Genomic DNA, 27,383 nt, shown 5'->3' with positions numbered 1-27,383 from the left:
TCAAGGTATAAGCGAAAAAGCAGGAAGACGTGGATAAAGACTGAAGAGAAAAAGGGGGAGGAGTCCAGGCCAACAAAAATTGATTTTAGCTCTGTGCAAGGAGACAGAGAGAAAAGGGAGGAGAGAGAGAGAGAGAGAGAGAGAGAGAGAGAGAGAGAGAGAGAGGGAGAGAGAGAGAGAGAGGGAGAGCTGGGGGAAAGTAGTCAGGAGGAAGAAGGATGGGGAGAGTTTAACAGTCTGTCATGCACGTGACTCCATCTGCTTGCACTGTGGTTCTGCAAGCCATTTAACTCCAGGTGAAATTTGGGGTGGGCAAGCACTACTGACTTAGTCGGTGATTGACAGAAATGTTTAAGGAACATCCTCACTGTAGGTGAACCAACAATCGGAACAGAGAACCAGTTTGTGTGGGTTGTTAGACAGCACAATAGCACCATCTACTGTCATCTTGTTCTCTTCTTTTTGAGAGCTCCTTGAAATTGGAATGAAAATAAAAATCTTGAGCCCATATTCCCAATTGCAAATCACCCAGTGAGAGAGCACATTGCACACGCCTTCGATATTCCTGCTTCTGTTTCCTTCTGAAGTCCTGGTCTTTGGGGGAAAAGGTCCTGGGGACTTCCTGTCGTAACAGGTCAATCGCTCTCCGTCACTGTTCCCCCGAGCACGGAGGATGTTTCTGACTTCTGATGGAAGTTTAGGTCAAAAGGTTGCGAGCTGTAACTTTTTTTGTTGTTAACTCTCCGTAAAATTAGGAGCAGGTCCAACAGTTTAACCGGGCGCTGCTGATGTATAAGAACGTCCCCCCTGTGGGGCCTGGTTTAAATTTTCACTGTAAAAACATAATGCTGAGGAAACACAGCAGGTCAAACAGCGTGTAGCAAAAATAAAGATACAGAACCAACATTTTGTCTTTGAGCCCTTCATCAAGGTATGAGCAAAATGTGGGCAGGTGCTCAAGCGATCTTTGCAACATAAAGAACACTGACCTGCTGAGTTTCTCCAGCGTCGTGTTTTTACACCAACCACGGTGACTGTGACCAAGGCAGAGGGAACACAGCAAAGGTGTGCACAGTAAAAGAGATCGAGCATGCACCAAATATTTTCAGCAAACTTTTCAATTAGCTTACAGGCGCTCAACATTGCATGTCACGTCTCAAGAAATAAATGCCTGTGGGGGCCCCAGTGGGTCAGGCAGCATCTGAGGAGGGAAACGCACCATCGCTGCTTCAGGTTGAAACCTGAAGCAGGAGTCAGAGTTCAACAGCAATGGAAACAGGCCATTCAGCCCAGCATCTCTCTGCTGACCAAACTAACGTGTGGGGAAAAACAATGCTGTGGAAATTCAGCAGGTCAAACAGTTTACTTTCTACAGCAAAAATAAAGTACATAAGCATCTTGGACTTGAGACCTTAATCAAGGTATGAACAAAAAAATAGTATTAATTCTTCACTCTTTATCGTGGGGGTGGGGAGGTGGGGGGGGGGTTTAGGGGTTAAAAATAGTTTTTTTTTTAGTCTTAGTTTTTAGTTGTTAGGGGGAGATGCCGAGATTGGTATTGTATTAACTTGTATTACTTTATTTTGTATTTTTTCTGTACGTGAATTACTTACTTTCTTCATATGTTAAAATTAATAAATAAAGTTTCGAAAAATAAAAGGTATGAACAAAATGTATATCTTTGCTGTATAAAGTACACTGACCTGCTGAGTTTCTCCATTGTTGTTTTTACTTCAATCACTGATAATCTCCTCTGCACCTTTAATGAGGCGACCAGAACTGAACACAACATTCCACGTGTGGTCTAACCAGAGTTTTATGGAGCTGCGACATTACATCTTCACTCAGGTACTTATCTACCATCTTTACCCGCTTTACTCCCAAATGCCCATGTTCAGCCCCATATCTCTCTGAAACCTCTCATGTCCCGTTCAATGCCGGCGTCTTAAAAGCTGTGATTGTCCTCTGGCAGCTCGTTCCACATTCCTTCCACACCCCCCACCCCCCATCCCGTGTGGAGAAGGTGCTCCTCGGGTCCCTTTCAAATCGTTCCCCTCTCACCTTAAACCTCTAGTTTTGGGCCCCCCAACCCTAAGGAAAAGGTAGTGACGATTTACCTTGTCTCCGCCTCTTAAGATTTTTAAAAACCTTGGTTGATTACCCTTTGTCTTGACCCAAAGCACTGACTGCCCGTTCCTCTCTACAGATGCTGCCCGACATTCTGAGGTCCTTCTGCAGTTTATTTCCAGCATTTAGGTCAGATTTCAAATCCTTACTTTACCTTCCAGCTGCGCTGCAGTTTGAGGCAGAGCAGGCTAAGCAAAGAGCAGTCATGCATCACATCAAACATTTAATATTAACCCTCTCTCACTTCAGGATTGTTCCCTGCTCTTTAATACAGCCTTTTTTTTCCCCATTTGAGCTTTGCAAAATCAATAATTCCACCACTGTGGGTCCGTCTAACAAGAAGACCACCAAATGTCCCAGCGAATGCATTTTATGGGGAGTGATTGGGAGCAGGTAAAGTGAGCCAAAGGTAACACTGATGACTGTGCAAAGTTTTGAAAACTAGGTACAATAAGTCATATGTTAAACAGGTGGTTGGTGAGCCAAGGAAGTGGGAATCGAGGGAAAACTTGCTGCAGATGAGATCAAATCCAACCCATTGCACGTAGATTCAGTAGGGTGAGAGAATCATACTGTCTTCGACACACTGCGGCTGCCATCCAACTGCCTTTACACTCATCCCATTCCATTCTTCCATGCCCCCCTCAAGTTTTGCCGAGATTCTATCAATTGCCTGCACCAAGGGTCATTTACAGCAGCCAGCCTGTCTTTGAGATGGTGGGAAAAAACTGGAGGGAACTTGTAACAGTCACAGGAAGATCGTGCAAACTCCACAGAGATCTGGCCTGGGTCATAGGAGCTGGGGGAGGGTGGCTCCCACTGTGCAGCCTGGGTCTCTCTGCCTATCCTTGGATCTGGCAGAATTGAGATGTACGAATATACTTGATTTGGTCTGATCTCAGAAGCTAAGCAGGCACAGGCCTGGTCAGTACTTGGAGGGGAGACCACCCCGGAATACCAGATGCTGTAGGTTCCTGTGAGGAACAAAGTGGTGGTGGACATAAGAATTTCATGTATGTAACATTAACGTTACCTTTCCCTTTACTCCTGGATGGTTAACACATGGTTTCCCCTAGTGAGTGGGTGAGGGGTACATTCTGATGGGAATGTGGAGAGAATTTTAAAAATGGGATGGATGTAGAATTCGTTTAACTCAGTGGTTCTCATTTTCTCCCCACTCACATACCACCTTAAGGAACCCCTTACTAACCACAGAGTACCAATGGCATCCTCTGTTTTCTTCCTTTCCTCTTTCTCTTATTCCTTCACTGTGGCCAATGTTTTCCTCATCATGTGACGTGGTTGATTATGCTTTTGCAAACTTGCTTTGGGACATGTTGACAGGGTTGTTATTCGTGACAGGGTGAAGTGAGGCAAGGGCCACACAGGCTTGTCCGCGGTGTCGGTAAAACTGAGATTCGCTGGATTAATTCCTACACGTGGTATGGGAGGTGCAAATGGACACTGGCCATTGGAGCGATGGAGTGGGAGAGGGTTAAATATCCCGAGAGGTGGGGTAAAAGGCATGCTATCTTACGGATTCTGTGTCTAGCAGAATGAGCTGTTCCCCTGAAGCCACCAGAAATCTGGTTGTGAAGTTGTATCCAGGAGAATTGATGCAAATTTGGCCTGCTGGCAAGTGGAGAGGAAACTGTGTCACAAGCGTCCGACTTCAGGGTTTCCCAGGAAGCGGAGAAGAACCAGTCGAAAAGGGCCAGTGGACTATCGCAGAAAAGCACTGATGTTGTCTACCTCAGAGGAGAACCAATGAGCTGCTGGAGAGAATCAGTGGACTATTTGAGAGGAGAGCTAGTGGGCAAATTCAGAGAGCCAGAGAGGAGAACCAACGGACTACTGCAGAGAACCAGTGGATCGCCATAGAGAACCAGTGAACTACCCTAGAGAACCAGTGGATTACCGTAGAGAATGAGCGGACTGCCTCAGAGAGCCAGTGGATCACCACAGAGCACCAGTGGACTACCACAGAAGAGAACTAGCACCTACAACAGCAGAGTGACCAACTAACTTACAATTCCTAACCACTTCCATGGCTTGCTATTCTGGAAAGTGTATTATATATTGGAGGACGACCAAAAGAGTTTCACTAGGCTAATTCCTGGGATGAGAGTGTTGACCCGTCATAAGTTACAAAGAAATTAGATCTGTCTCCCTTGGTATTTAGAAGTACGGTATTCTTCTTCTTTTTGTGCCCATCACTCACTTCTACAATTTAAGGTCGTACGTCGAGCCTACTTTTCTAAAGTTCAAATGGCTACATTTTTACTCCAACATTTCTTCAAAATGTGACAAGTGCAAGATGATACTCTGTTACACATGTTCTGGTCTTTCCCCTTTTTGGGAAGATACTTTTTGTACCTTATCTTTAGTCCTTACTGTAAAATTTGAGACCAAATCCCTTAATTGCCCTGTTTGGATTAACTAAAATAACTGACTTGAATTTAACAGTCTCCTTTGCTTCCCTTATTGCTAGACGTTCAGCACTGAAGAAATCTGTCCCTTCTACTCATACTCAATGACTATCCCAGAGGTTCTCCACCTTTTTTTTCCCACTCGCATCCCACTTTAAGTAATCCCTCTACCATCGGTGCTCTGTGATTAGTAAGGGATGTGGGTGGGAAGGGAAGGTCGAGAATCACTGCTCTAGACCCAATTGTTACTGAAATATTTGGCTTGAGAAAAATTGTCATTGGCCCATTTCCTTTGGAGTTCTGAAACTGTGCACATAACGAGTCAATTAAGGACAATTACAGTGGTTTTCAAACTTTTTCTTCCCACTCACATCCCACCTTAAGCAATCCCTTACTAATCACAGAACATCTATGCCATAGAGATTACTTAAAGTGGGATATGAGTGGGAAGAAAAAGTTTGAAAAGCACTGTTCTAGAATTATCTACCCTGGGAAAATGTCAGTGAGCATTCAATTTCTCCACGCCCTCATGATTTCAGCTTCCTACGCTCCAGGGAATAAAGACCAAGCCTTTCCAATTTCTTGCTATATTGCAAATCCTCCAATCCCAGCAGCATGCTGGTGAATCTCCTCTGCACCCCTTCCAACGTTATCCAGATGAGAGCATGATTCATCCAGGAGGACAGCGCCTCAACCAATAGTCGCCTCCCAAATCCCCAGCTCGAGGGGCTAAGTGGGGCATCCCGTCCGCCGTACTCACCCTGCTCTGACTGCTCTCCGACACGGCCAAGCTGATTGCACTGTTGCGCCGGCTTCTCGGGTTTGGCAGGGCTGGGCTCTGACTTCGGGCCGGGCTCGGGGGCGGAGGCAGGGAGCTGTAATCTGCTGAAGGCAACACATACTCCTTGGGCTCCAGCAGATTCTCGGAGCTGAGCCTGCTCCTCATGGGTGACGGCCTGTGGAAGGGGTAGAAGGTCAGGAGAACATAAGAAATAGGAACAAGGAGTCGGCCCATCGAGCCTGCTTCGCCATTCAATGAAATCATGGCTGATCTGATGCTAGGCTCATCTCCGCCTACCTGCCTTTTCCCCGTATTCCACTACTTTATAAAAATCTATCCAACCTTTCTTAAATATATTTACTGAGTTCACCTTCACTGCTTCAATGGGCAGCGAATTCCACAGACTCACCACCCTCTGGGAAAAGCAGTTCCTCCTCATCTCCGTCCTAAATCTACTCCCATGGATCTTGAGTCTATGTCCCCCTAGTTCTAGTCTCCCCCACCAAAGGAAACAACTTACCTATATACACTTACTGCATATTTCAGCGTGTAAGACGACCTTCAGATAAGATGGGGGTCCCCGATTTCAGCCTGAACTTCATGGTTTTTTCATATATCGGGAGTATGAGATGACCGTCCCACAATGCGTGCGTTGACTGAGCTGTTGGGCTTGGTGAAAAGGTGCTTGCTGAGTTCTTTGCCTCAAACAATTATAGTGATTTTGAAGGATTTTAGATGTGTTTTTTTTAATACAATAAAGGTTTCTTTCTAATTTACCAGTAGCTTAAAATTTTGTTGCAGGGTGGGTTATGGAACCAATCCAGTGTTGTTTTGAGTAGAATTTTAAGGTCACAAACACCAAAATATATGGTATTTATGCCTTTCATAAATTTTATACATTTCTACAAGAAATCCAAGCGAGTACAGTCCCAGCCGACACAATCTCTCCTCATAGGCCAATCCCCTCATCTCTGGAATCCACCTGGTGAACCTCCTCTGCACCGCCTCCAAGGCCAGTATGTCCTTCCTCAAGAACTGCATGCAGTCCTCCCAGTCCCTTCTCGCTCCCTCGAACCTCCCTCACCCAGTTTCTGAGACAATAACAGCAGGGAGTGTTGAGGAAATAGGGAGGCAGAAGAAGGACAGATTAGGAGAGCGGCAAGAGAAGTGGACGTTGGTGGAAATAAACGGGCAGACTCTTTTCTAAATGGGGAGAAATCCCCAGATGCAAAGGGATCAGGGCATCCTTGTGGCTGAAGGTAAACTTGCAGGTTGAGTCGGGGGTGAAGAAGGCAAATGCGATGCTGGCGTTCATTTCAAGAGGAATAGAGTATAAGAGCAGGGATGTGATGATGAGTTTTTATAAGGCCCTAGTGTGGCCTCGCTTAGAGTATTGTTTAGTAGTTTTGCACTTCTCATTTAAGAAAGAATGTGATAGAGAGGGTTCAAGGGATGATTCTGGGAATGAAAGGGCTTTGTTATAAGTGTTTGACAGCTCTTGGCCTGTACTCATTAGAATTGAGAATTAGGGCAATCTCATTAAAACATTTCGAATGTTGGAAGGCAATGGACAGAGTACGTGTGGAAAGGTTGGAGGGAGAGGATTAAAGGGCATCTGCTTAGAACAGAGATGCAGGAGAATTTCCTTAGTGGTAAATCTGTAGAATTTGATACCAAAGGTTGTTGCAGAAGCTGAGTCATTGGGTGTATTTAAGGCAGAGATTAATGGGTTCTTGATTGGCCAGGGCATCAAAGGTTATGGGGAGAGGGCCGGGCAGTGGAGCTGAGTAGGAGACTGGATCAGCTCATGATGGGGCAGACTCAATGGGCTGAATAGCCGAGTTCTGCTCCTATGTCTTACGATCTTGTGATAACGTGACCCAAAATGATCTTGCAGTGATGTCCTGATGATCAGGTTATTTTCTTTTTGCTCAGTGAAATGAAATTGTCACAAATTAAATGTTTGAAGAGTGGGCAGATCACGATGTGAGGGGGTGGGGGTGAGAGGTGGGGGAGGAGAGAGGGGGGGAGGGGGAGAGAGATGACCATACTGAAGTAGAGGTGTCTACTCCAATATAGGTGACCACACCAATGTAACAATCAAATACAAGGCAGTCAAAGACTGTAAACTTTTACCAGGTGCTCAATCAAACCAACACCCACCTCTGTGAACGGTCAGAAACACTTACCTGAGTGATGGCTCGTGAGTCTGCATTTCTCCTTGTAAAGGCTGCACGTATGAATGAGGAAACCAGCCCAGTCTGTGGGACACATTTGATGGACACCATGAATGATAAAATCAAACTTTAGTGGTACCTTCTTCATTCAAAGCTCAACTTTGATTTTACCTCCTATTCATAACCATCCATCAGATTTTATCTGCGTGCTTTGAATTGAATTGAACTGCATTGTTTATTGTCATATACTACAATACAATATAAAAAAGGGTTTGTTTTGAGTGCTATTCAGGAAAATCAACTCATGCTTAGGTACAACAAGGTGTATAATAATTTCAGAAAAGTCCAGGGTCCGGTGCTACAGTGAGTCACAGAGTGTGGGGTCTGGTGTTACAGTGGGTCACAGAATGTGGGGTCCGGTGCTACAGTGAGTCACAGAGTGTGGGGTGGGGGGTTACAGTGAGTCACAGAGTGTGGGGTCCGGTGTTACAGTGAGTCACAGAGTGTGGGGTCCGGGAGTTACAGTGAGTCACTGAGTGTGGGGTCCGGTGCTACAGTGAGTCACAGAGTGTGGGGTCCGGTGCTACAGTGAGTCACAGAGTGTGGGGTGGGGGGTTACAGTGAGTCACAGAGTGTGGGGTGGGGGGTTACAGTGAGTCACAGAGTGTGGGGTCCGGTGTTACAGTGAGTCACTGAGTGTGGGGTCCGGTGCTACAGTGAGTCACAGAGTGTGGGGTCTGGTGTTACAGTGGGTCACAGAATGTGGGGTCCGGTGCTACAGTGAGTCACAGAGTGTGGGGTGGGGGGTTACAGTGAGTCACAGAGTGTGGGGTCCGGTGTTACAGTGGGTCACAGAATGTGGGGTCCGGTGCTACAGTGAGTCACAGAGTGTGGGGTCCGGTGTTACAGTGAGTCACAGAGTGTGGGGTCCGGTGCTACAGTGAGTCACAGAGTGTGGGGTCCGGTGCTACAGTGAGTCACAGAGTGTGGGGTCCGGTGCTACAGTGAGTCACAGAGTGTGGGGTCCGGGAGTTACAGTGAGTCACTGAGTGTGGGGTGGGGGGGGTTACAGAGAGTCACAGAGTGTGGGGTCCGGTGCTACAGTGAGTCACAGAGTGTGGGGTCCGGTGCTACAGTAAGTCACAGAGTGTGGGGTGGGGGGTTACAGTGAGTCACAGAGTGTGGGGTCCGGGAGTTACAGTGAGTCACTGAGTGTGGGGTCCGGTGCTACAGTGAGTCACAGAGTGTAGGGTGGGGGGGGTTACAGAGAGTCACAGAGTGTGGGGTCCGGTGCTACAGTGAGTCACAGAGTGTGGGGTCCGGTGCTACAGTGAGTCACAGAGTGTGGGGTCCGGTGCTACAGTGAGTCACAGAGTGTGGGGTCCGGTGCTACAGTGAGTCACAGAGTGTGGGGTCCGGTGTTACAGTGAGTCACAGAGTGTGGGGTCCGGGGGTTACAGTGAGTCACTGAGTGCAGGGTGGGGGGGGTTACAGAGAGTCACAGAGTGTGGGGTCCGGTGTTACAGTGAGTCACAGAGTGTGGGGTCCGGTGCTACAGTGAGTCACAGAGTGCAGGGTGGGGGGAGGGGGGGTGTTGGTGGTTACCAAAACAAAGTGTGGGGTACATAGGAAAAAGCAGTTGAACTGTGCTGGGCATCAGCTTTTACCTGTAAGAGGCTCATTTAAGAGTCTGATAGAAAGTGCAATTGAATCTGGAGATTTGTGCTCCGAGATAATATCTTTTGCCCAATGGAAGAGGGGATTGGGATTGGTGTGGTCTGCATTGTTGAAAAATGTTAATGGCTTTCACAAGGCAGTGGGAGGTGTAGACTGACGAGATAGAATGGGGAGAGTACTTTGTGGGCTGGCCTGAGCTGCGTTCACCACCCCAATAAGTTAATGGGCATGTTGTTACCGTGTGTTGTTCTGTGAATGGGTCATTATAACTATATATACAGATGAATATGAGGGGAATAAGTGTGAGAAATAATACACTGATAGAATTTAAATGGGTGTTGATGAAGAGTTTGTGGAAAGGAAGGGGAATGGAAAAGAGACAGAGAGGCCAAAGAGAACAATGCTGGAACATACAAGATCCCCCCATACCATTTATCATCAATGATTCCCTCCTTCCCAACATCCAAAGGGTCCCCATCAAGCACACGCCTAACTAGACCAGCCACATAAATAGCACGGCAGGTTAGGGCCCAGGCCTCTCTCCATTGTAAAAGACACAGTAAATGCTGGAGGATCTCAGCTGCTCTCGAGGCATCCATAGGAGGTATCTTACCTGAGCCCATCTTCAAGGTACTCCATATCTGAAATTCCGAAAACCAAACGGATCCAAAAACCAAACTTTTTTCCGTGGCTGACATGACGTCACAAGTGGGGGAAAAAAAAATCACCACCTGAGTTGCCCATGTGGGGGTCTGATGATCTGTTGGTGCCAGTTTGATTTCAATCACAGTAAATAAAAACAAAATCTTTGCTTCTGTCCGGGAAGATACCAAACGGGGCTGGCTCCGAGTCTTCAGCATCGGCTGCAGCTGGAGTCAGCGACTCCATTCTCAACATCAGGTGCGGTGCTGCCCTCACCAAAGAAGTCATCTCGGCCTCCCGGGCAGGAATGAGTACCATAGTCGGGGGACCAAAGGCAGTGGTGGGGAGGTGTCAGAGATTGGTGGCGGTGGGGTGGTGTCAGGGACTGGCAGTAGTGGAGATGTTGGGGACTGGTAAGGAGGTGTCGGGGACCGGCAGTGGCGGCGGGGAGGTATCGGGGACCAACAGTGGCTGGGAGGTATCAGGGACCAGCAGTGGTGGGGAGGTGTTGGGGACCGATGATGGCAGTGGGGAGGTGTCAGGGAGGTGTTGGGGACCAATGATGGTGGCAGGGAGGTATCGGGGACTGGGGGTGGTGGTGGGGAGGTGTTGGGGACCAGTGGCAATGGTGGGGAGGTGTCGGGGACCAGTGGTGGTGATGGGGAGGTGTTGGGGACTGGCGGCGGGGAGGTGTCAGGGACTGGCGGCGGCGACGGGGTGGTGTCGGGGGTCAGTGGCAGCGGTGGGAAGGTGTCGAGGACTGTCAGAGGTGGTGGGGAGGTGTCAGGGGACTGGCTGCAGCAATAGACAAACACCATTGTCATCAACAATGAAACATTTGAAAAAAGCCGTCGAGGAGAATTTCCAGTGTTTGGTGCTTCTTTTATCTTCTTTTGTAAGCAGAGATTTTTTTTTTGGTACATATTAAACATTATTTCATGTGAATTTTACTCTTGTGACATCATGTCATTGTTTGCTGATATTGTTTAACCACTGATACAAGTCTTCCGATGATACTACTGTGCTGTTTTGGGGTTTTTTCCAGTTTTGTTCCAAAAACCGAAGAAAACCCAAAAACCGAACAATGTTTCAGATACGGGATACTGTACTGTCTAAACAAAAAGTAGGTAAGCATCTTAATAAAGACTGGGAGAGAAAGGGGGAGAAGAATGGGAAGAGGGGTGGAGGAGACCAGACCAACCAATACAAAGTGTTAATTGGACACGCAAAGAGGAAAGGTGAGAATTAATATCGGCTCTTTGAAAGGAGACAGAGGGAAAGGGGGGCGGGGAAAGAAAAGAGGGAGGGGGAGAGAGAGAGAAAGAGCAATAGAGAGAGATAGAGGGAAATATATATATATATATATATATAGAGAGAGAGAGAGAGAGAGAGAGAGAGAGAGAGAGAGAGAGAGAGAACTAGAAATTAAATTAGCTTTTTCAGTAATGATTTCAGATTTTTTGTCAGACTACATACATAACATCACATACGACCCTGAGATTCTTTTTTCCTGCGGGCCAGGCAAAATAACCACTGACTGGTGGTGTGTAAAAAAAATTGTACTCATCTTACACGTGGAAACAAATAAAGAAATGTAAACATAACGACCCTGCATAATGAGAGGAAAAAAACAATCAATAAAGTACAAAAAGTGAGAGTCCGTAAATGAATCCCTGATTGAGTTTGTCGTTGAGGAGTCTGATGGTGGAGGGGGAACAGCCGTTCCTGAACCTGGTGGGTGCGAGACCTGTGGCACCGATACCTCTTTCCTGATGGCAGCAGTGAGAACAGAGCGTGTGCTGGGTGGGATGGATCCTTGATGATGGCTGCTGCCCTCCGACGGCAGCGTTCCCCGTAGGTGCTCTCAATGGTGGGGAGGGTTTTGCCTGTGATGTCCTGGGCTGTGTCAACTATTTTTTTCAGGGCTTTTTGCTCAGGGGTATTGGTGTCCCATTACCTATCTATCTGTGCCATAAGTACATTTAATGAGATAGTCTATATGTCATGGATGTTGGACAGGCTGAAGAGCCTGTCTCTGCGCTGTATAATTTCATAACTAATTAACATAGTCATTCAAAATTCCACAGGATAAAGGATCTCAGCATATGTATGCACTCTGACAATAAATCTGAACTTGAACATTTAGCAAAACCAGGAGACTTTACGGTAAAAGGAAGATTGAGAGAACACTTAATTTAACAGCCGCCATCATGGTTAAAGGACTCTACATCCCAGAAATCACATCAACGTTGCTGAGGTTACGTACTTTGATGTTCCTTCAAGCTTTCCATACAGCCAGCCATTCTTTGCCTCTGGTACTAAGATCGTGATGACGTCATCTTTCTTGAAGTTCAGCATGGTTTGATTTCCATCAGCTGAGTGGGAGATCACTGCCTTGACGCGCTTACTGGTCAGTGAGTGGACTTTGTCACCCAGCAACCCACTATGTGACAGATGATCAGTGGAGGGTGGTCCTGAGTGGAGATAGAACAGGTGTCATCAGTGAGGGGGTGTGGTGCACTGTTAGACAGAATCAGACACACACAAGGTAAAGACTGAACAACCCCTGCAGTAGGCTGGTGGTGTATCACCACAGGGGGAACCATTGAAGTTTGAGCTTAGTGCTGAGATGCAGTGCTGAGAGCAGTCCGACGAGACGTCGCGTTCCGAGTGCAGCAAATAAGACACAGTATGTCCAAAGACAGATCACTTGGTACAGAGCAAAGGCAGCAGAAATTTATTTTTGTGAGGCTCAGTCAGGTGTCTGATAACAGCAGGAAACAAAAACTGTCCTTCGATCCGGTGGTGCGTGAATCTTCTTCGATTTCAAATTTGTTTCAATTTGACTGCACACCTACAACCAGACAAAACAGTGTTGCTCCAGACAATTGTGCCCACATTATGGCTTGGTTTCGCAGACAGAAATCCAGGAAGGATGGTAGACATAGGCATGCCCTTCGAGCCTGCGCAATGGATTTTTTTCGGTGGAGTGCAGTGCGTGCAGTTCTGGCCCCACCCTTTATCTGTCACAGCCCAGCACGCAGGGATGGTGACAGCCAGGCCCTCGGGCTGTAGATGATTCGTCAGAGTGTCCTTCTCCCAGATCAGTGGTTCCCAACCTTTTACTTTCCACTCACATACCACTTTAAGTATTCCCTGTGCCATAAATGTTCTGTGATTAGTAAGGGATTGCTTAAGGTAGTATGTGAGTAGGAAGGGAAGGTTGAGAATCACTGTTCTAGACCCAATTATTACTGAAATATCTTGCTTGAGAAAAATTGTCATTGGACCATTTCCTTTAGAGTTCTGAAACCTTGCACATAACAAGTCAATTAGGTACGATTAAAACAGTGGTTTTCAACCTTTTTCTTTCCACCCACATACCACTTTAAGCAATCCCTTATTAATCACAGAATATTTATGGTATAGGGAATACTTAAAGTGGTATGTGAGTGGAAAGTGAAAGGTTGGGAACCACTGTCTTAGATGGTTGGCCTGACAAGACTAACGAACCCCATCTGCCCAGGTTTGAAATCAGTTTTCCTTCCCTTAGGCCAACTGCCAACCAAGGTTAATGAGGCTAGCCCTACATGTCCAGTTATACCACCGGGCACACGGTCGCGCCATGATGTAGCAAACTCGGTGAAAATGGTGGGTGGGAGGGGGCACCAAGGAGAAGATGTTGCTATGGGCACAGTAATGTAGGAGAGGCCATTTGCAGTGAACTCTCGCCTGGCGAGCCAGACAGCGGCCGCGCAGCGATCACTATACGGAGAAAGGAGAGGCAATGTATTACGCGTGCACCTTCTCTGGGTGCACAGGTAAAATGCACATATATAAATACAGATATAATTTAAAATAAATGTGGGATGATTTATTCAGTTACAGGATACCGTTCAGCAATCTCACAGCCTGGCAAGTCTTGATTTTTATGCTCCTGTATTTCCTACCTGATGGTAGTGAATCAAAGATATTGTGTTCTGGATGGGGAGGGGTGGGGGTTGGGGGTGGGGAGATGGGAAAGAGGGAGTTGAAGAAAGTATGGACAGGATGGGATGACTTCCAATATGGTTGACCCAGGCAATTGTCCAATCAGGACATTTGGAAGCCTGTGTCTCTTATTTTTATTAAAGTTTTTAAAATTTAGACATACAGCCATTTCAGCCCACGTGCCCATGCCGCCCAATTGACCGACATTTCCCGATACGTTTTTGAACAGTGGGAGGAAATCGGAGCCCCCAGAGGAAACCCACGCGGGTACGGGGAGAGCGCACAAACTTGAGTCGGACAGCGCAGGATTCGAACCCTGGTCCCGATCGCTGGCGCGGTAAAGGCTGACCGCTACGCCAACCATTCTGCGCCCTTCGCATCACCAGCTTCATCCACTTGTGGATCAATATTTGGTAGCTCTCTGCCAAAGACAACAGTGAGAATTCATCCAATTCAAAATTGTGAGGCAAGGTGTTCCTTTAACACAGTTTAATAAACATCCTGAAGCCTCAAAAGTGCAAAACAAATTCCCTTTACAATGCTAATGTTTGGAATTTCTTACTCTCTACCACACGGTTTATGTAGTTTGTGGTGGTACACCACTGGCCTACTGCAGGGGGCAACCTCTGTACTTGCAGGAGTGTACCGCCAGCCTACTGCAGGGGACAACCTCTGTACCTGCAGGAGTGTACCGCCAGCCTACTGCAGGGGGCAACCTCTGTACCTGCAGGAGTGTAAGGGGACAGGACAACACCTGGCCGGCTGTCAATCAGTCGACCTGAATGGATCAAGCCCCATCCGGTCAGGTGTCAATCACCCTCAGGGATATAAGCCTGCGCCAGCCTCCGAAGTCTCTCTCAGAGTTACTACAGCTCAGCCAGCCTGGCTCTGTGGAAGTCTTTGTGGATTAAAGCCTGTTGTACAGTCTTTACCTTGTACGTGTCTGATTCTGTCTAACAGCGCCCCACATACTTATTAGTGCAATCTATGTCTAAATTTAAAATGTTTAAGTGTATGCGACCGGGGTTCAAATCTGTGCTGTGTGTAAGGAGTTTGCATGTTCTCCCCATGTCTTCATGAGCTTCCTCTGGGTGCTCCAGTTTCCTTTCAAAATGTAGGTTAATTAGGTGTATTTGGCCAGCACGGGTCACTGGCATTGTAACGACGTTGCGATAACCCTACCTCAACAAGGGAAATTTGAGCAACAAACATCACAAGGACCCAGTTTGTTTCCTCCATTGTTTAGGGCATCAAAATAATCAGTTACTGAGGGGGATAAAAAGCAGATAAATACAGGCACATAATCTTTTATCCAAAATTCTGAAAACCAACCATGGACATCAAAGCCCAAACGCGACCCACCCCCATTCAGCGCTGTGTCTCAGTGTGAGTAATTTTATGGCCTATCTTTATCTCACTTCATTTACCACATTACACACCCCGCCCCACGTCCAGTGCCCCCGGTTTCCCCCCCTCCCCCTCCCACCAACACCGTCCAGAGACCCTTCTAGTTAGGGGCTCATCGACGGAAAACAGTGCCCCTGGCAGGGGTGGCCAATGCGTCAAAATAAACTGAGACAAGGAGGTCTCGCAAGAGCTGGCCTTGGGGGCCGCCATATTGTATTTGGCGTTGTATAATTGAGAGCGAACGAGGAGGGAGGACGAGCGCACCGAGTGTGGTGAGCGCACCTTGCATTTACGGGGTGGCAGCACCCAGCCCGGGAAGGCCACCGCTCAAGTTGAGCCTGCCCACTTCAAGTCACCATTACTGTTATTCTATTATCCAAAAAGATTCTGAGAAGTGTTTGGTCCCAAGGGTTTCAGATAAAAGATTATGTACCTGTCTTTGCAAGGGTTTTCCTTTAGATTAAAGCCACTTTCAGGTGTTCGGACGCAGATAATATGCCGGCAGACACGGTTGGGAGAGAGCAGTTGGGATGTCCAGTTGGCTGTGGAGAAGCGCCTTTCTGTCACCTGAATGTGCCGGATGAAGGAGAGCCACCTCCGAGCGAATGCCGGCTCCTGTGGACTGTGGCTGTAAGTCCCACTGCAGCTTTCAGGTGCAATGGGGATTTCTCCAAGCCGGAGAATATACCTACAGGAGGATGGTGAGGTAAGTGCTCCTCCTGGCCAGGTTCTCCACTTTCAGGTGGCCTCCTGACAGCCGCATTGGAGTAGAATAGGTGGCTTTACATCGGGGTATTTTGGTGTCCAGAAAGCGGCTTAAATAAACTGTAAACTGTGTAGGAAGTACAAGTCAACAACTGACTTAAAGGCTTCAAAAGGAAACACATTGATGAAAAGAGATGTGGTTATACTTGTAAGATTTTCCACTCAGCATGAAATTCACTGAGAGTGAAAAAGGAATTGATGAGGTGCTCACTTATTGAAGGGTTTCTCTCCTCTCGTCTTCCTGGCTCGGGGTTTGAAAACGGTGATAGCTCTGCTCCGTTTAGCTCACGTCTCGACGGCTGAGGGCTGGGCATGAACCGGTACCGCGAAATGGTGTCAGCGTTGGGACCATCGTTCTGTGGTAGGGAGGTGGGAGAGAAACAAAATCTGTCAACTTGCTAGTGTCATGGCTTCCGATTGTCCGTGTCCCTTCCCCCCCACCCCCCACCCCTTTTCCATGTTGCGGTGTTTCGGATTCACGTGGTCCGAAGGGCAGCCAATTCGGGGAAATGCAACAATTGCAGACAGTGGAATGTTGAGTGAACAAAGCTGGAGGTACTCGATGGGTTGGGTGGCATCCCTGGGGAGAAATGGTCTGACAACACCTGGAGTTGGGACTAGGCCCGACCTGAAGCAATTACACTGGACAATGAAGATTTTGCTTCCTGAACACTTAGGGTCTATTCTATGGATTTTGGGCTGATCATGAAAATCACCTTAAAATTATCCTATCGTGCCATTTTTTTTAGATACAACCTATTTTTTGTGATTTTAAGTCGACTTTAAGTGTGCAAAACCATGAAGTACAACATGTCGTCGAAAACTCATTTTCTGCATTCTCACTTGGCCGTCTTTCCCTGCTGATCCTGGTGCCGTCAGTGACGAACACAGTGAAAGGTTTCACCAGGACACTGCGACCGTGGAAAAGTGGTAACTGGAATCCATAAACGCTGACCAACTATTGTTGCAGACTGAGATGAGAGGCATCAGATGCTGAGTACAAACGAAAATCAGCGACAAAACATTTTTAGGTCAGTTGAACTAATGCAATGTGACAGTGTCATTATGTGATTAAACACGCAATTCAATAAAAGTTAATTTAATGTTTCTCCAATTTCCTATGTGATGCAGCAAATCTGAAATTATCTTTGTGTTCAGCTTGAAGTTGTCTATCAAAATCCCTAATTTTTTTTACAGGAAGCAAACCTTCTGAAAAATATTTATTGTCCTATGTTATTTATAAGGTTGGAACCAGAGGCAGAAGTGAGCCAGTTGAACCCTCATGACTGATCTTCCCTCCTCTTCTTCCCTGTGCCTGTTCCCCAAAACCTTGAATCCCTACCTTATCTAATTTACTCACTTAATATGCATGATCCACCATGCTCCAGGGTAGATAATTTCAGATTCACCAACATCTGCAGAAGAAGGTCCTGCACACCTCCGTTTTGAACGTCAGCTCCCGTCTGGCAAATATGCCCCTCATTTGACATTGTACCATCTTGACTTATGGAGATTGGTAGATGCCAGATAAGTGAATTTGCCGGTTGCTTGAGATGGCGAACTGCGGGGGGGAGGGGGGAGCACCAATTATATTTTTTACCTATTTATTTTCTGTGATTTTTGTTTTCCCGGTTGCTTGAGACTGACAGTTAATTGAATTCTAGATAACGGGGATTTCGCTGTCAAATCCCTAACGATCTTATATGTTTCAATAGATCACACCAGGTTCTTCTAAACTTTGAAGATTATGGATTAAACTTCTTTAACTGCACATGAAAGGTTACCATCTTGTGGACCATTGAAAGTTTAAAATGGAAGAACTCTACATCTCCTCTCCCACTACTTCACGACTTCCCAACTCATCAAACAATGGTCAGTGCTGATCTTTAATGGATAACGAAATGGATTAGCCATCCTCTAGGGAAACACGACCTTATGATAAGTGGTGTTGATGTTGTCTCCATTATGAACCAGAGACATTAGTTCAAAAAAAAAGCATTGATGAGATTGTTAGCAAACAAAGTGAAGCTGGAAGGAGATTAGGCAGCATCCATGGAGAAAAATAGACAGTCAACTTTGGTTGGGAGCCTTCTACAGTAGAAAGGGGAGTGGGAAAGCATTAAAAAAAGGGCTGGGTTGGGATATTTACTCCACATGACTCTCTTTGGATTCGTTCTACAGCTTTAACTAAGCAGTTAGCGCTACGTGGTTACAGCGCCAGCCACCCGGATTCAAATCAGGCGCTGTCTGTAAGGAGTTTGTACGTTCTCCCCGTGTCTGTGTGTGTTTCCTTCAATGTATAGGGGTTGCAATTGAGTGTAATTGTTCACTCCAATGACAATAAAATTCTGATTCTGAATTGGGCAACGTGAGCTCATGGGCCGGAAGGGCCTGTTATCATGGGGTAAATATGTTTAAATTAAAAAATTTAAAACTTCAAAGGGCAAGTGTTCAGTAGGAGATCATTTTAGCGTGAATAAAACAACACTACCAGTTCACTGCAATCATAGAACATAGAAATGGAGAGCGCATTTCTGTTTACGAGAGCATCTGGAACATGGATAACAAGGGGGGGGGCTCTCATTTAAGACAGAAGCTGATTTCCAGTTTTTTACCCCCTCCATAAATCTTCGTCCGCGAAGCAAAGCCAAAGATAGGGGTTGCAATTGAGTGTAATTGTTCACTCCAATGACAATAAAATTCTGATTCTGAATTGGGCAACGTGAGCTCATGGGCCGGAAGGGCCTGTTATCATGGGGTAAATATGTTTAAATTTAAAAATTTAAAACTTCAAAGGGCAAGTGTTCAGTAGGAGATCATTTTAGCGTGAATAAAACAACACTACCAGTTCACAGCAATCATAGAACATAGAAATGGAGAGCGCATTTCTGTTTACGAGAGCATCTGGAACATGGATAACAAGGGGGGGCTCTCATTTAAGACAGAAGCTGATTTCCAGTTTTCTTTCTTGAAGGGCCTTGACTCTTTGGAATACAAATTCAATGAGCAGTGGAAACAGAGCGATTAAGGTAGAGACAGAGGATAAGCAAGAGGATGAAATGTTAACTGAATAAATGTAAATGAGTTTCACATACTACGTGTTATGACTGATGAGACCAGTTATTACCCCCCCCCCCCCAATTTAATGTTCTCTGTTACATTGGATTGCGGACACATGGCCAGATCTGGGATTGTTTATGGCTTTATTGCCTATTCTTGATTATCCTTGAACTGGAGTCTTGATGGCAGACAACAGCATTGCAATGGTCTGCACTTAACATGCAACCCAGACCAGGTTTTGTTTCTCCAAAGAACGTTAGTGAACGAGGTGGGATTATACAATAATAAGGGAAAGATTAAACAGATGAGGACTTTATTCTCTGAAGCGTAGAAGAATGAGGGGCGATTTGATAAGATTATGAGGGGGATAGAGTAAATGTAAGTCGGCTTTTTCCACTTAGGTTAGGAAAGATTAAAAACCAGAGGACATGGGTTAAGGGTGAAAGGGGAAAAGTTTCGGGGGAACTTCTTCACATAGAGAGCGGTGGGAGTGTGAAACGAGCTGCCAGCTGAGATGGTGAACCCGGCTCAGTTTTAACATTTAAGAAGAATTTGGATGGGAGGGGTATGGACTGGAGGCAGGTCAGTGGACCTAGGCAGCAAAATAGTTTGGCACAGACTAGAAGTGCCGAAGGGCCTGTTTTCTGTGCTGTAATGTTCTATGGCAGTTTCAAGATCTCTATCACAGATACAAACTTTATACTGCACTAGTTAATTATACCTCCATTCTCCCCCCCACCCCCACACACCAAAGTATGCTTGCCACTTGTGGTGGTACACCACTGGCCGACTGCAGGGGGAAACCTCTGTACCTGCAGAAGAGCACGGAGACAAGATAATACCTGGCTGGCTGTCAATCAGCCGACCTGAATAGGTCAAGCCCCACCTGGTCAGTTGTCAATCACCCTCCAGGATATAAGCCTGAGCCGGCCCTTCGAGGACACTCTCAGAGTTTACAGGAGCTCTCCTCACAGCTGGCTCTGTGGAAGTTTATGTCGAATAAATTGTGGTGCGCTATCGGACAGAGCAAACACACAAAACCTAAAGACTGAAGAACAGGCTTTATTCAACGCAAAATTCCACAGAGCCATCTGTGAGTAGAGTTGCTGCGAGCTCTGAGAATGTCTTCGAAGGGCCGGATCTGGCTTATATCCTGGAGGGTGATTGACACCCGAATGGGTGGGGCTTAGCCTATTCAGGTCGGCTGATTGACAGCCGTCCAGGTGTTGTCTTGTCCCCGTGCTCTTCTGCAGATACAGTGGTGTACCACCACACCATTTCCCCTTCCAATCTTTGTCCTGTCCCAAAACCTTGACTGTCTGTTTCTCTCCGTAGATGCTGCTTGGCCTGCTGACTCCTGGTTTCGACTTGTTTGTTAAATATCTCATTGGCGTTGAGCTTTTTAAACTCGTTTCTCTGGTTCAGCTGGATCAACCAGAATGGAGATCATCCAGAATGCGTCAGAAGCCAATGCTGGCCAGCTGTACCTCTGCCTGCAACTCCGGAAGAGAGTTTTAGACTTCACCATGATGAGCAATCTTATTGAAGTGGAAAGATGATTCATCCCCTACACAGGGGTTACATGATGTGATGTCCTATTTAACCTTGGAGCAAATTAGATACCACATTTTTTATAAAGATGTTGGGGGCTATTCACAAAATACCATCATGATTAGAAGAATTAAGAATGTTCTGGAGATTCTCTGTCTGATGTCTGGAGGTCCATAATTTCCCCTTTCTTTTACAAAGGTTACCTTGATTAGAGGGAGGGGGTCGATTAGATTTAGTTTTTTTTTCCCTTTTATCATTTGGATTAATTTGTCAAATATGTGTTTAACGGTAATGCAATAACTGTTTCTCATGTGGATTAAGGAACTGTCTAATGTAGTTCCATCCATTTTTTTTGTGCTTGCATGTATATGAGATGACATTATGTGTTTTCCTTAAAATTTTGCATATATTACGCTCAATTTAAAAAAATTTCAAAAGAGAAAAATGCCAATTCTCCAGGAAACCATTGCTTTGATGACCAGCAACTGGAAGCACTGGCATCTCAGAGTGCAAAACACCTGTTCCGATTACCGTGGTGAGAGGCGCTCCTATGTTAGAGGGAAGTGGGCTGGCTCTGCCAGAAGATGTACTGCTGCTGTGCTCTTTCCATGCTGGGACTTTGTTCTGGAGGGCCTCTCGTGCCTGAAGCAGAACAGGAAAGAAAGAAATGAGTGTCGTAAAGGGCATCAGTGGCTAAACAGATACGAAGAAAACACACAGGAGGGACTGGGCTGAATGGTGCGCCAACAACAACCTCGCATTCAATGTCATGTCCCTTCAGCCCAACATCCATGCCATTGAGACTATCTCGTTAAATGTATTTATGGCACAGATAGTGGGGGAATTAAGAGTTATGGCCGGTAGTACCCTTGAGCGTAAAGTCCTACAAGACAAAAAGTAGCAGGTACTGCCCAGGACTTGACAGACAAAACCCTCCCCACCATCGAGGACACCTACAGGGAATGCTGCCGTCAGAGGACAGCAGCAACCATCAAAGAACCCGCACCACCCAGCACCCGCTCTGTTCTCGCTGCTGCCATCGGGAAAGAGGTATCGGGGCTGCAGGACACGCAGCCACCATCAGACTCCTCAACAACAGACTCAATCAGAGACTCATTCATGGGCACTTTATTGATTTTCTTTTTGTTCTCTCTGTATTGCACAGTCAGTTTGTTTACATTCAGTATCCGTTTACAGTTCTTTATTTGTTTCACACCATGTACAGTTTATTTTGTGCACTACCCATAAGGGGTAATTCTGCCTCGCCCACTAGAAAAGGGATCATGTATGCCGTCATGTATGTACTCTTGACAATAAATCCGAAATCTGAACCTGGGGAACCTCTGGCATCACCCCCCAAAGCCAGTGTGTCTTTACTCCAGTAAGGAGACCAGAACTACATGCAATAGTCCAGGGGCAGCCTCACCAGTTGCCCGTTCAGTTGTTCCACAGAACTGATCTTCTACTACCAACCTTGCTGTAGAAACTGAGGAAATAACAGGACAAGTGGAAGTGATTTTCAACGAGAAATCGGTAGCGGCGCCTCTCTTCGGTAAGGGCTAGTTTGTAGCTGTTGTTGAGAAATGATTCCATGCCAGCTTCGAGACTGCAGATCCTTTCCTGACAACGCAAAATGTATACTCTTGTGTGAGAGAGGATATGGTTCAAAGATTCCTTTACTTGTCACATAATAATACATTACAAATGTAATATAAATACTTCAACTTTAGCCTGTGTAAGGCAAGCAAAGAGTCTGCCATAAGCGTTGCCCGGCATCCCATCAATCGGAGGAAGAGAGTCCCTTCAGAGTCACTGAGTGTGCGTGGATTGGAAGAGAGAGTGGGGGTGGAAGAAAAATAGGGAGGGAGTCGGGATGGGGAGATGAGAAGAATGAGAGAGATAAATAAAAAAGATGTGTGAGGGAGGGAGAGGAAGAGGGACAATGCAAGAGAGAAAGAGAATGTTGGAAGAAGAATGGACTTTCGCAAGTCCATTGAAAAAATCCCACTGATCTCTCTGTAAGACCAGTCACCATCGAGGCCATTGCAGGGAGCCACCACCCACCTGCACGTCCCTGGCGTGTGGGTGTTTCATCCTCTCCAGGCCATGTAACTCTTCATTTGCATATTTTAACACCTCAGCCCTCTCCCTGTGTTCCTTCTCGAATCGGTATTTGTTTTTCTGCAATGAAGGAGAACCATCACGTGGTTGCTGCTCGTGAGATTGGGCCAGGTGAGCAACGAAGGCATCTATTTTCAGTCAATACATTTGGAGAGTTTTCCCTTAAGTAGTTCCTGTGCTTTCAGTGCTCAATCTCTTGCTATGCAACATGAAAGATTCCATGTGATCATGATGTGCAGATGGTAGAGGCTTGGCTTTGTAGCGCTAGAGGACCTGGTTCTGCAGCCTACATGGAGTTTGCATGTATTCCCATGACCACACGGGTGAACTCCCACATCCCAATAATGTGTGGGTTGGGAGGTTAATTGACAGCCATAAATTGTGTAAGTGAGGGGGTTGATGGGACTGTGGGGAGAATAAATAACAGGATTTGTACAAATGGGTAGTGATAATTCAATGGGCTGAAAGGTGTATTTCCATTGTGTATCTCTCTATGACTATGGAGAGTTCAACAAAATCAAGACAACCCTGAATATAATAATAGTGGCCTAACTGCCAGCTGAAGGTGAGGTTTCTCACATCAACTGACTCTTTCCCTCTGTTTCTTCAAGAGAAGATTTCATGGCTAACTCTCATCGATTGGCCAATGTGTGTCAGGACATCACTCAATGAATGACCAGTGCGTGTCAGGGTAATGCTCAGCAATTGTAAGAGTATCACTCAAGGATTGGCCAATGTGTGTCAGGACATCACTCAAGGATTGGCCAATGGATCTCAGGATATCACTCAAGGATTGGCCGATGTATTGCAAGGTATCACTCAAGGATTGGCCAATGTGTGTTAGAACATCACTTGAGGATTGGCCAATGAATTGCAGGATATCACTCAAGGATTGGCCGATGTATTTCAAGGTATCACTCAAGGATTGGCCAATGTGTGTTAGAGCATCACTTAAGGATTGGCCAATGGATTGCAGGATATCACTCAAGGATTGGCCGATGTATTGCAAGGTATAACTCAAGGATTGGCCAATGTGTGTTAGAGCATCACTTGAGTATTGGCCAACGTGTGTGAGTTGGAGGATTATCAGTAAATCGAGCAAAATAAATTAAGTTAAACAAGAAATTCTGGATTAGCGCTCCTTTGGAGAATTAAAGTCATCTTTAGATGAGGACGGAAATTTGTTTCAAAAGTAACTTATTTAAATAAGGTAAATAAATACAGACAGGTCACAGGGATTAAATTTTGAGGAGCAAGGTTAATTAGAAATACTGCCTGGCCTGCAGGAAAAAGAATCTCAGGGGGTGTGTGATTTCATGGTATGAACTCTGACAATAAATATGAACTTGAACTCAAACTACTGGTAGAACTCAGCAGGTCACATCGAGACCCTGAACCTATTGCTCAAAATGACCTTGTCAGGATCGAATCTGAATCCCTGCAGCAACTCTACCCAATGTATCACCGCGCCACTCAGACTAACCAAAGAGGAGAGAGGACTCACAGATATATACTCCACGTCTAGCTGGGTGTTGTGTTCCATTTCCCGCAGGAGCTCGTCATTGAACCTTCGAAACTGCAAAAATAAACACCATTTACTGGATAGACCAGCATCGCTGCTCGACTGTCAAACAGCTGATGGGATCACAAGATAAGAGGGCAGTGGCGTTTGATCAGGATGTTACCAGAAGTTGAGGACTGGAGGTACAGGGAGAGGTTAGATAGTCTGGGTTTTGTCCCTGGAGCACAGGAGGCTGAGGTTGAAAGGTTCTTGATTAGCCAAGGGCACCAAAGGTTATAGGGAGAAGACCGGGCAGTGGGGCTAAGTGGGAAAATAGATCAGCTCTTGTTTGAATGACGGGGTAGATTCGATGAGCTGAATAGCCTATTTCTGCTCCTGTGGCTTATGGTCTAAGGAGGAAGGGGAAACATTTCAGAGGGATTCTGAGGGGCAATGTTTTCACACAATGTCTGGAACAAGCTGAGATTATTCAAAAGAGAGTTAGATAAGACTCTTGTGGGTAACGGAGTTAAGGGTTATGGGGATAAGGCTGGAAAGGGGTACTGATGGTAATGATCAGCCATGATCTAAAATGGCGGTGCTGGCCCGACGGGCCAAATGGCCTACTCCAGCTCCTATTGTCTATTGTCTATTGGCTCAAGCTCGAAACTTTGATTATCTACTTTTATCTTTGATATATAAAGTATGCCCTTTGACCTGCTGTTTCCCCAGCGCTGCATTTTTACATTGGCTTTGGAGGCGGGTGTAGAGGAGGTTTACCTGAGAGGAGGGAGTTAGCCAGTGAGTTGAGATCGAGTCTCTGGAAATATTCTCAATGGAATTCAGAAGAAGGAGGGGGATCTTACAGAAACAAGAAATTAGAAAAAGGGATAAATAAAGGACTCATTTGCTTCTCTTTCTCCCATTGTTAGGGATGCAGGCTAATGCTCACGGCGACTTTGTTCCTCTTCGGTAGACCATAGTTGAAGGTCATCGCGTGGATTGCATTTTTGATGTATTATTATGTGACAATAAAAGGAACTGCCAGCATTGCCATCCTCCCCGCCACCAATGCTGCCATCCCCCCCCCACTGCTGCAACCCCCCCCCCTCGGCAATGCCCCCCAAACATACAAAGAACTCTTCTCCGCTCCGTCCACCCTTCCTCGTCCTCCCATTCGCTTTCAACTTATTAAAAGGCTGAACCCAAATACAACACGGCGGTTACCAAGCCCAGGTCTCGCAACGGGACCTCCTTGTCGCCATTTATTTTGACGCATGGAATGTAAAGGGTTGGCCACCCCTGCCATAGGCGCTATTTTTCGTAGATATGCCCTCTGCCCAAAGTTTATGGGCCCTCTTTTCCTTTGAAACAGTCAAGTTTTGGTTTCCGACTTCATCAAAAAAAAATTAATATTTATGTTACATGAGATGAAAAGAAAACAGCTTAAGTGTCATGTGGCCACTGTGGGGGTGGGGGGCACTGTAGAGCCCCATGGAGAATGGCTGCCCTAGTCCCCATCATCTGCCATCTTTCATGTTCACTTACGATTAGTTCCAAATCTTTGCTGAGCTCCCTCTGGGTGTCTGCCATCTGCAGGAGGACTTGACCTAGGCAACAGGAAAAGAGGTAAGCAAATCAGTCCCAAATGAGTTACCAGGAAAGTTTAAGCAGGTTCGAACTTTATTCCCTGGAGCCTAGAAGAATGAGGGGAGATTTGTTAGAGGTATTTAAAATTATGAGGGGTAAAGACAGAGTAAATGTAGGGAGGCTTTTTCCACTGAGGGTAGATGAGATACAAACCAGAGGCCATGGGTTAAGGGTGAAAGGGTGAAAGTACAGGGGGAACTACTCCACACAGAGAGTGGTGGGAGTGTGGAACGAGCTGCCTGCTACAATGGTGAATGTGGCCTCAATTTTAACATTTAAGAAGGATTTGTCAGGTTCATGGATGGGAGGAGTATGGAGGGCTATACAGATCAGTGGGGCTGGATCAGCATAGACTAGAAGGGCCAAAGTGCCTGCTTCTATGCTGTAATGTTCTATGTTTCAAAGATAAAATGCTGGAGTAAATCAGCAGGTCACCCAGAGGGTCTGTTTATTTTTAGTCGACATTTCGAACCTGAGCTCTTCATCAGGAGTGTCGAAAATTGGATATATGGATGAATAAAAATGAAAAAGGGGTCGGATTTGAATGTCAGAACGATAATACAGGCTTCGATATCATTTGGAAAGGAAGAGATAACAACTACTTAAAATTTACCGGGGGAATCTACAGTCCTTGGAACAAGTAAGGCCATAATATTGATCAAGTTATCGAAAGAACAAAGGACAGAGTGAAACAGCCAGAATCATGCTGCTTCTGAGAGCAACATTTATCACACACAACAATTTACCATCAGGGTAGAAGTACTCGAGATGGCAGAGGTCGACAGCATCGAGTCCACGCTGCTGAAGATCCAGCTGCGCTGGGTGGGTCACGTCTCCAGAATGGAGGACCATCGCCTTCCCAAGATCGTGTTATATGGCGAGCTCTCCACTGGCCACCGTGACAGAGGTGCACCAAAGAAAAGGTACAAGGACTGCCTAAAGAAATCTCTTGGTGCCTGCCACATTGACCACCGCCAGTGGGCTGATATCGCCTCAAACCGTGCATCTTGGCGCCTCACAGTGCGGCGGGCAGCAACTCCTTTGAAGAAGACCGCAGAGCCCACCTCACTGACAAAAGGCAAAGGAGGAAAAACCCAACACCCAACCCCAACCCACCAATTTTCCCCTGCAACCGCTGCAACCGTGTCTGCCTGTCCCGCATCGGACTTGTCAGCCACAAACGAGCCTGCAGCTGACGTGGACATTTACCCCCTCCATAAATCTTCGTCCGCGAAGCCAGGCCAAAGAAGGTAAACTCATACTGAAAGAAAGTCAACAATGATAAGGAGAGATAATTAAAAAGTATTTTTGAACAGAACCAAGATCAATGAGTTCTTGGATTTGTGATGTTGTAGGCAAGAGCAAAGCGGAAAAGTGTACGAAATATGGAGAGAACGAGAGAAAAATCAGGAGGAAAGAGAGAGAGAGAAAAAGGGTAAAGAGAGAGGGAGAAAAAGGGTAAAGAGAGAGGGGGAGAAAAGAGGAGAGTGAAAAGGGTGATAGGG

The 27,383-nt window shown here is 46.2% G+C and overlaps 1 protein-coding gene across 1 annotated transcript in view; it reads right to left on the bottom strand.

The window, feature by feature from the left end:
* The window catches only part of LOC138747866 (BAR/IMD domain-containing adapter protein 2-like 2), a 49,431-nt gene that overhangs the window by 8,310 nt on the left and 13,738 nt on the right, over window positions 1-27,383 (bottom strand). The window contains exons 4-12 of the mRNA XM_069907453.1: window positions 25,777-25,838; window positions 24,232-24,303; window positions 22,671-22,787; window positions 22,080-22,226; window positions 21,138-21,248; window positions 16,207-16,351; window positions 12,100-12,307; window positions 7,527-7,598; window positions 5,317-5,512 (exon numbers count right to left, since the gene is read on the bottom strand). Coding sequence (XP_069763554.1) covers window positions 5,317-5,512; window positions 7,527-7,598; window positions 12,100-12,307; window positions 16,207-16,351; window positions 21,138-21,248; window positions 22,080-22,226; window positions 22,671-22,787; window positions 24,232-24,303; window positions 25,777-25,838 — 1,130 coding nt within the window. The remainder of the gene's footprint in view (window positions 1-5,316; window positions 5,513-7,526; window positions 7,599-12,099; window positions 12,308-16,206; window positions 16,352-21,137; window positions 21,249-22,079; window positions 22,227-22,670; window positions 22,788-24,231; window positions 24,304-25,776; window positions 25,839-27,383) is intronic.

This window comes from Narcine bancroftii, chromosome 13 (genome assembly GCF_036971445.1).
Source record: "Narcine bancroftii isolate sNarBan1 chromosome 13, sNarBan1.hap1, whole genome shotgun sequence".
Taxonomy (NCBI): domain Eukaryota; kingdom Metazoa; phylum Chordata; class Chondrichthyes; order Torpediniformes; family Narcinidae; genus Narcine; species Narcine bancroftii.
Note: the sequence above shows the minus strand (reverse complement) of the source record. Positions and strands in the feature narration are given on the sequence as shown.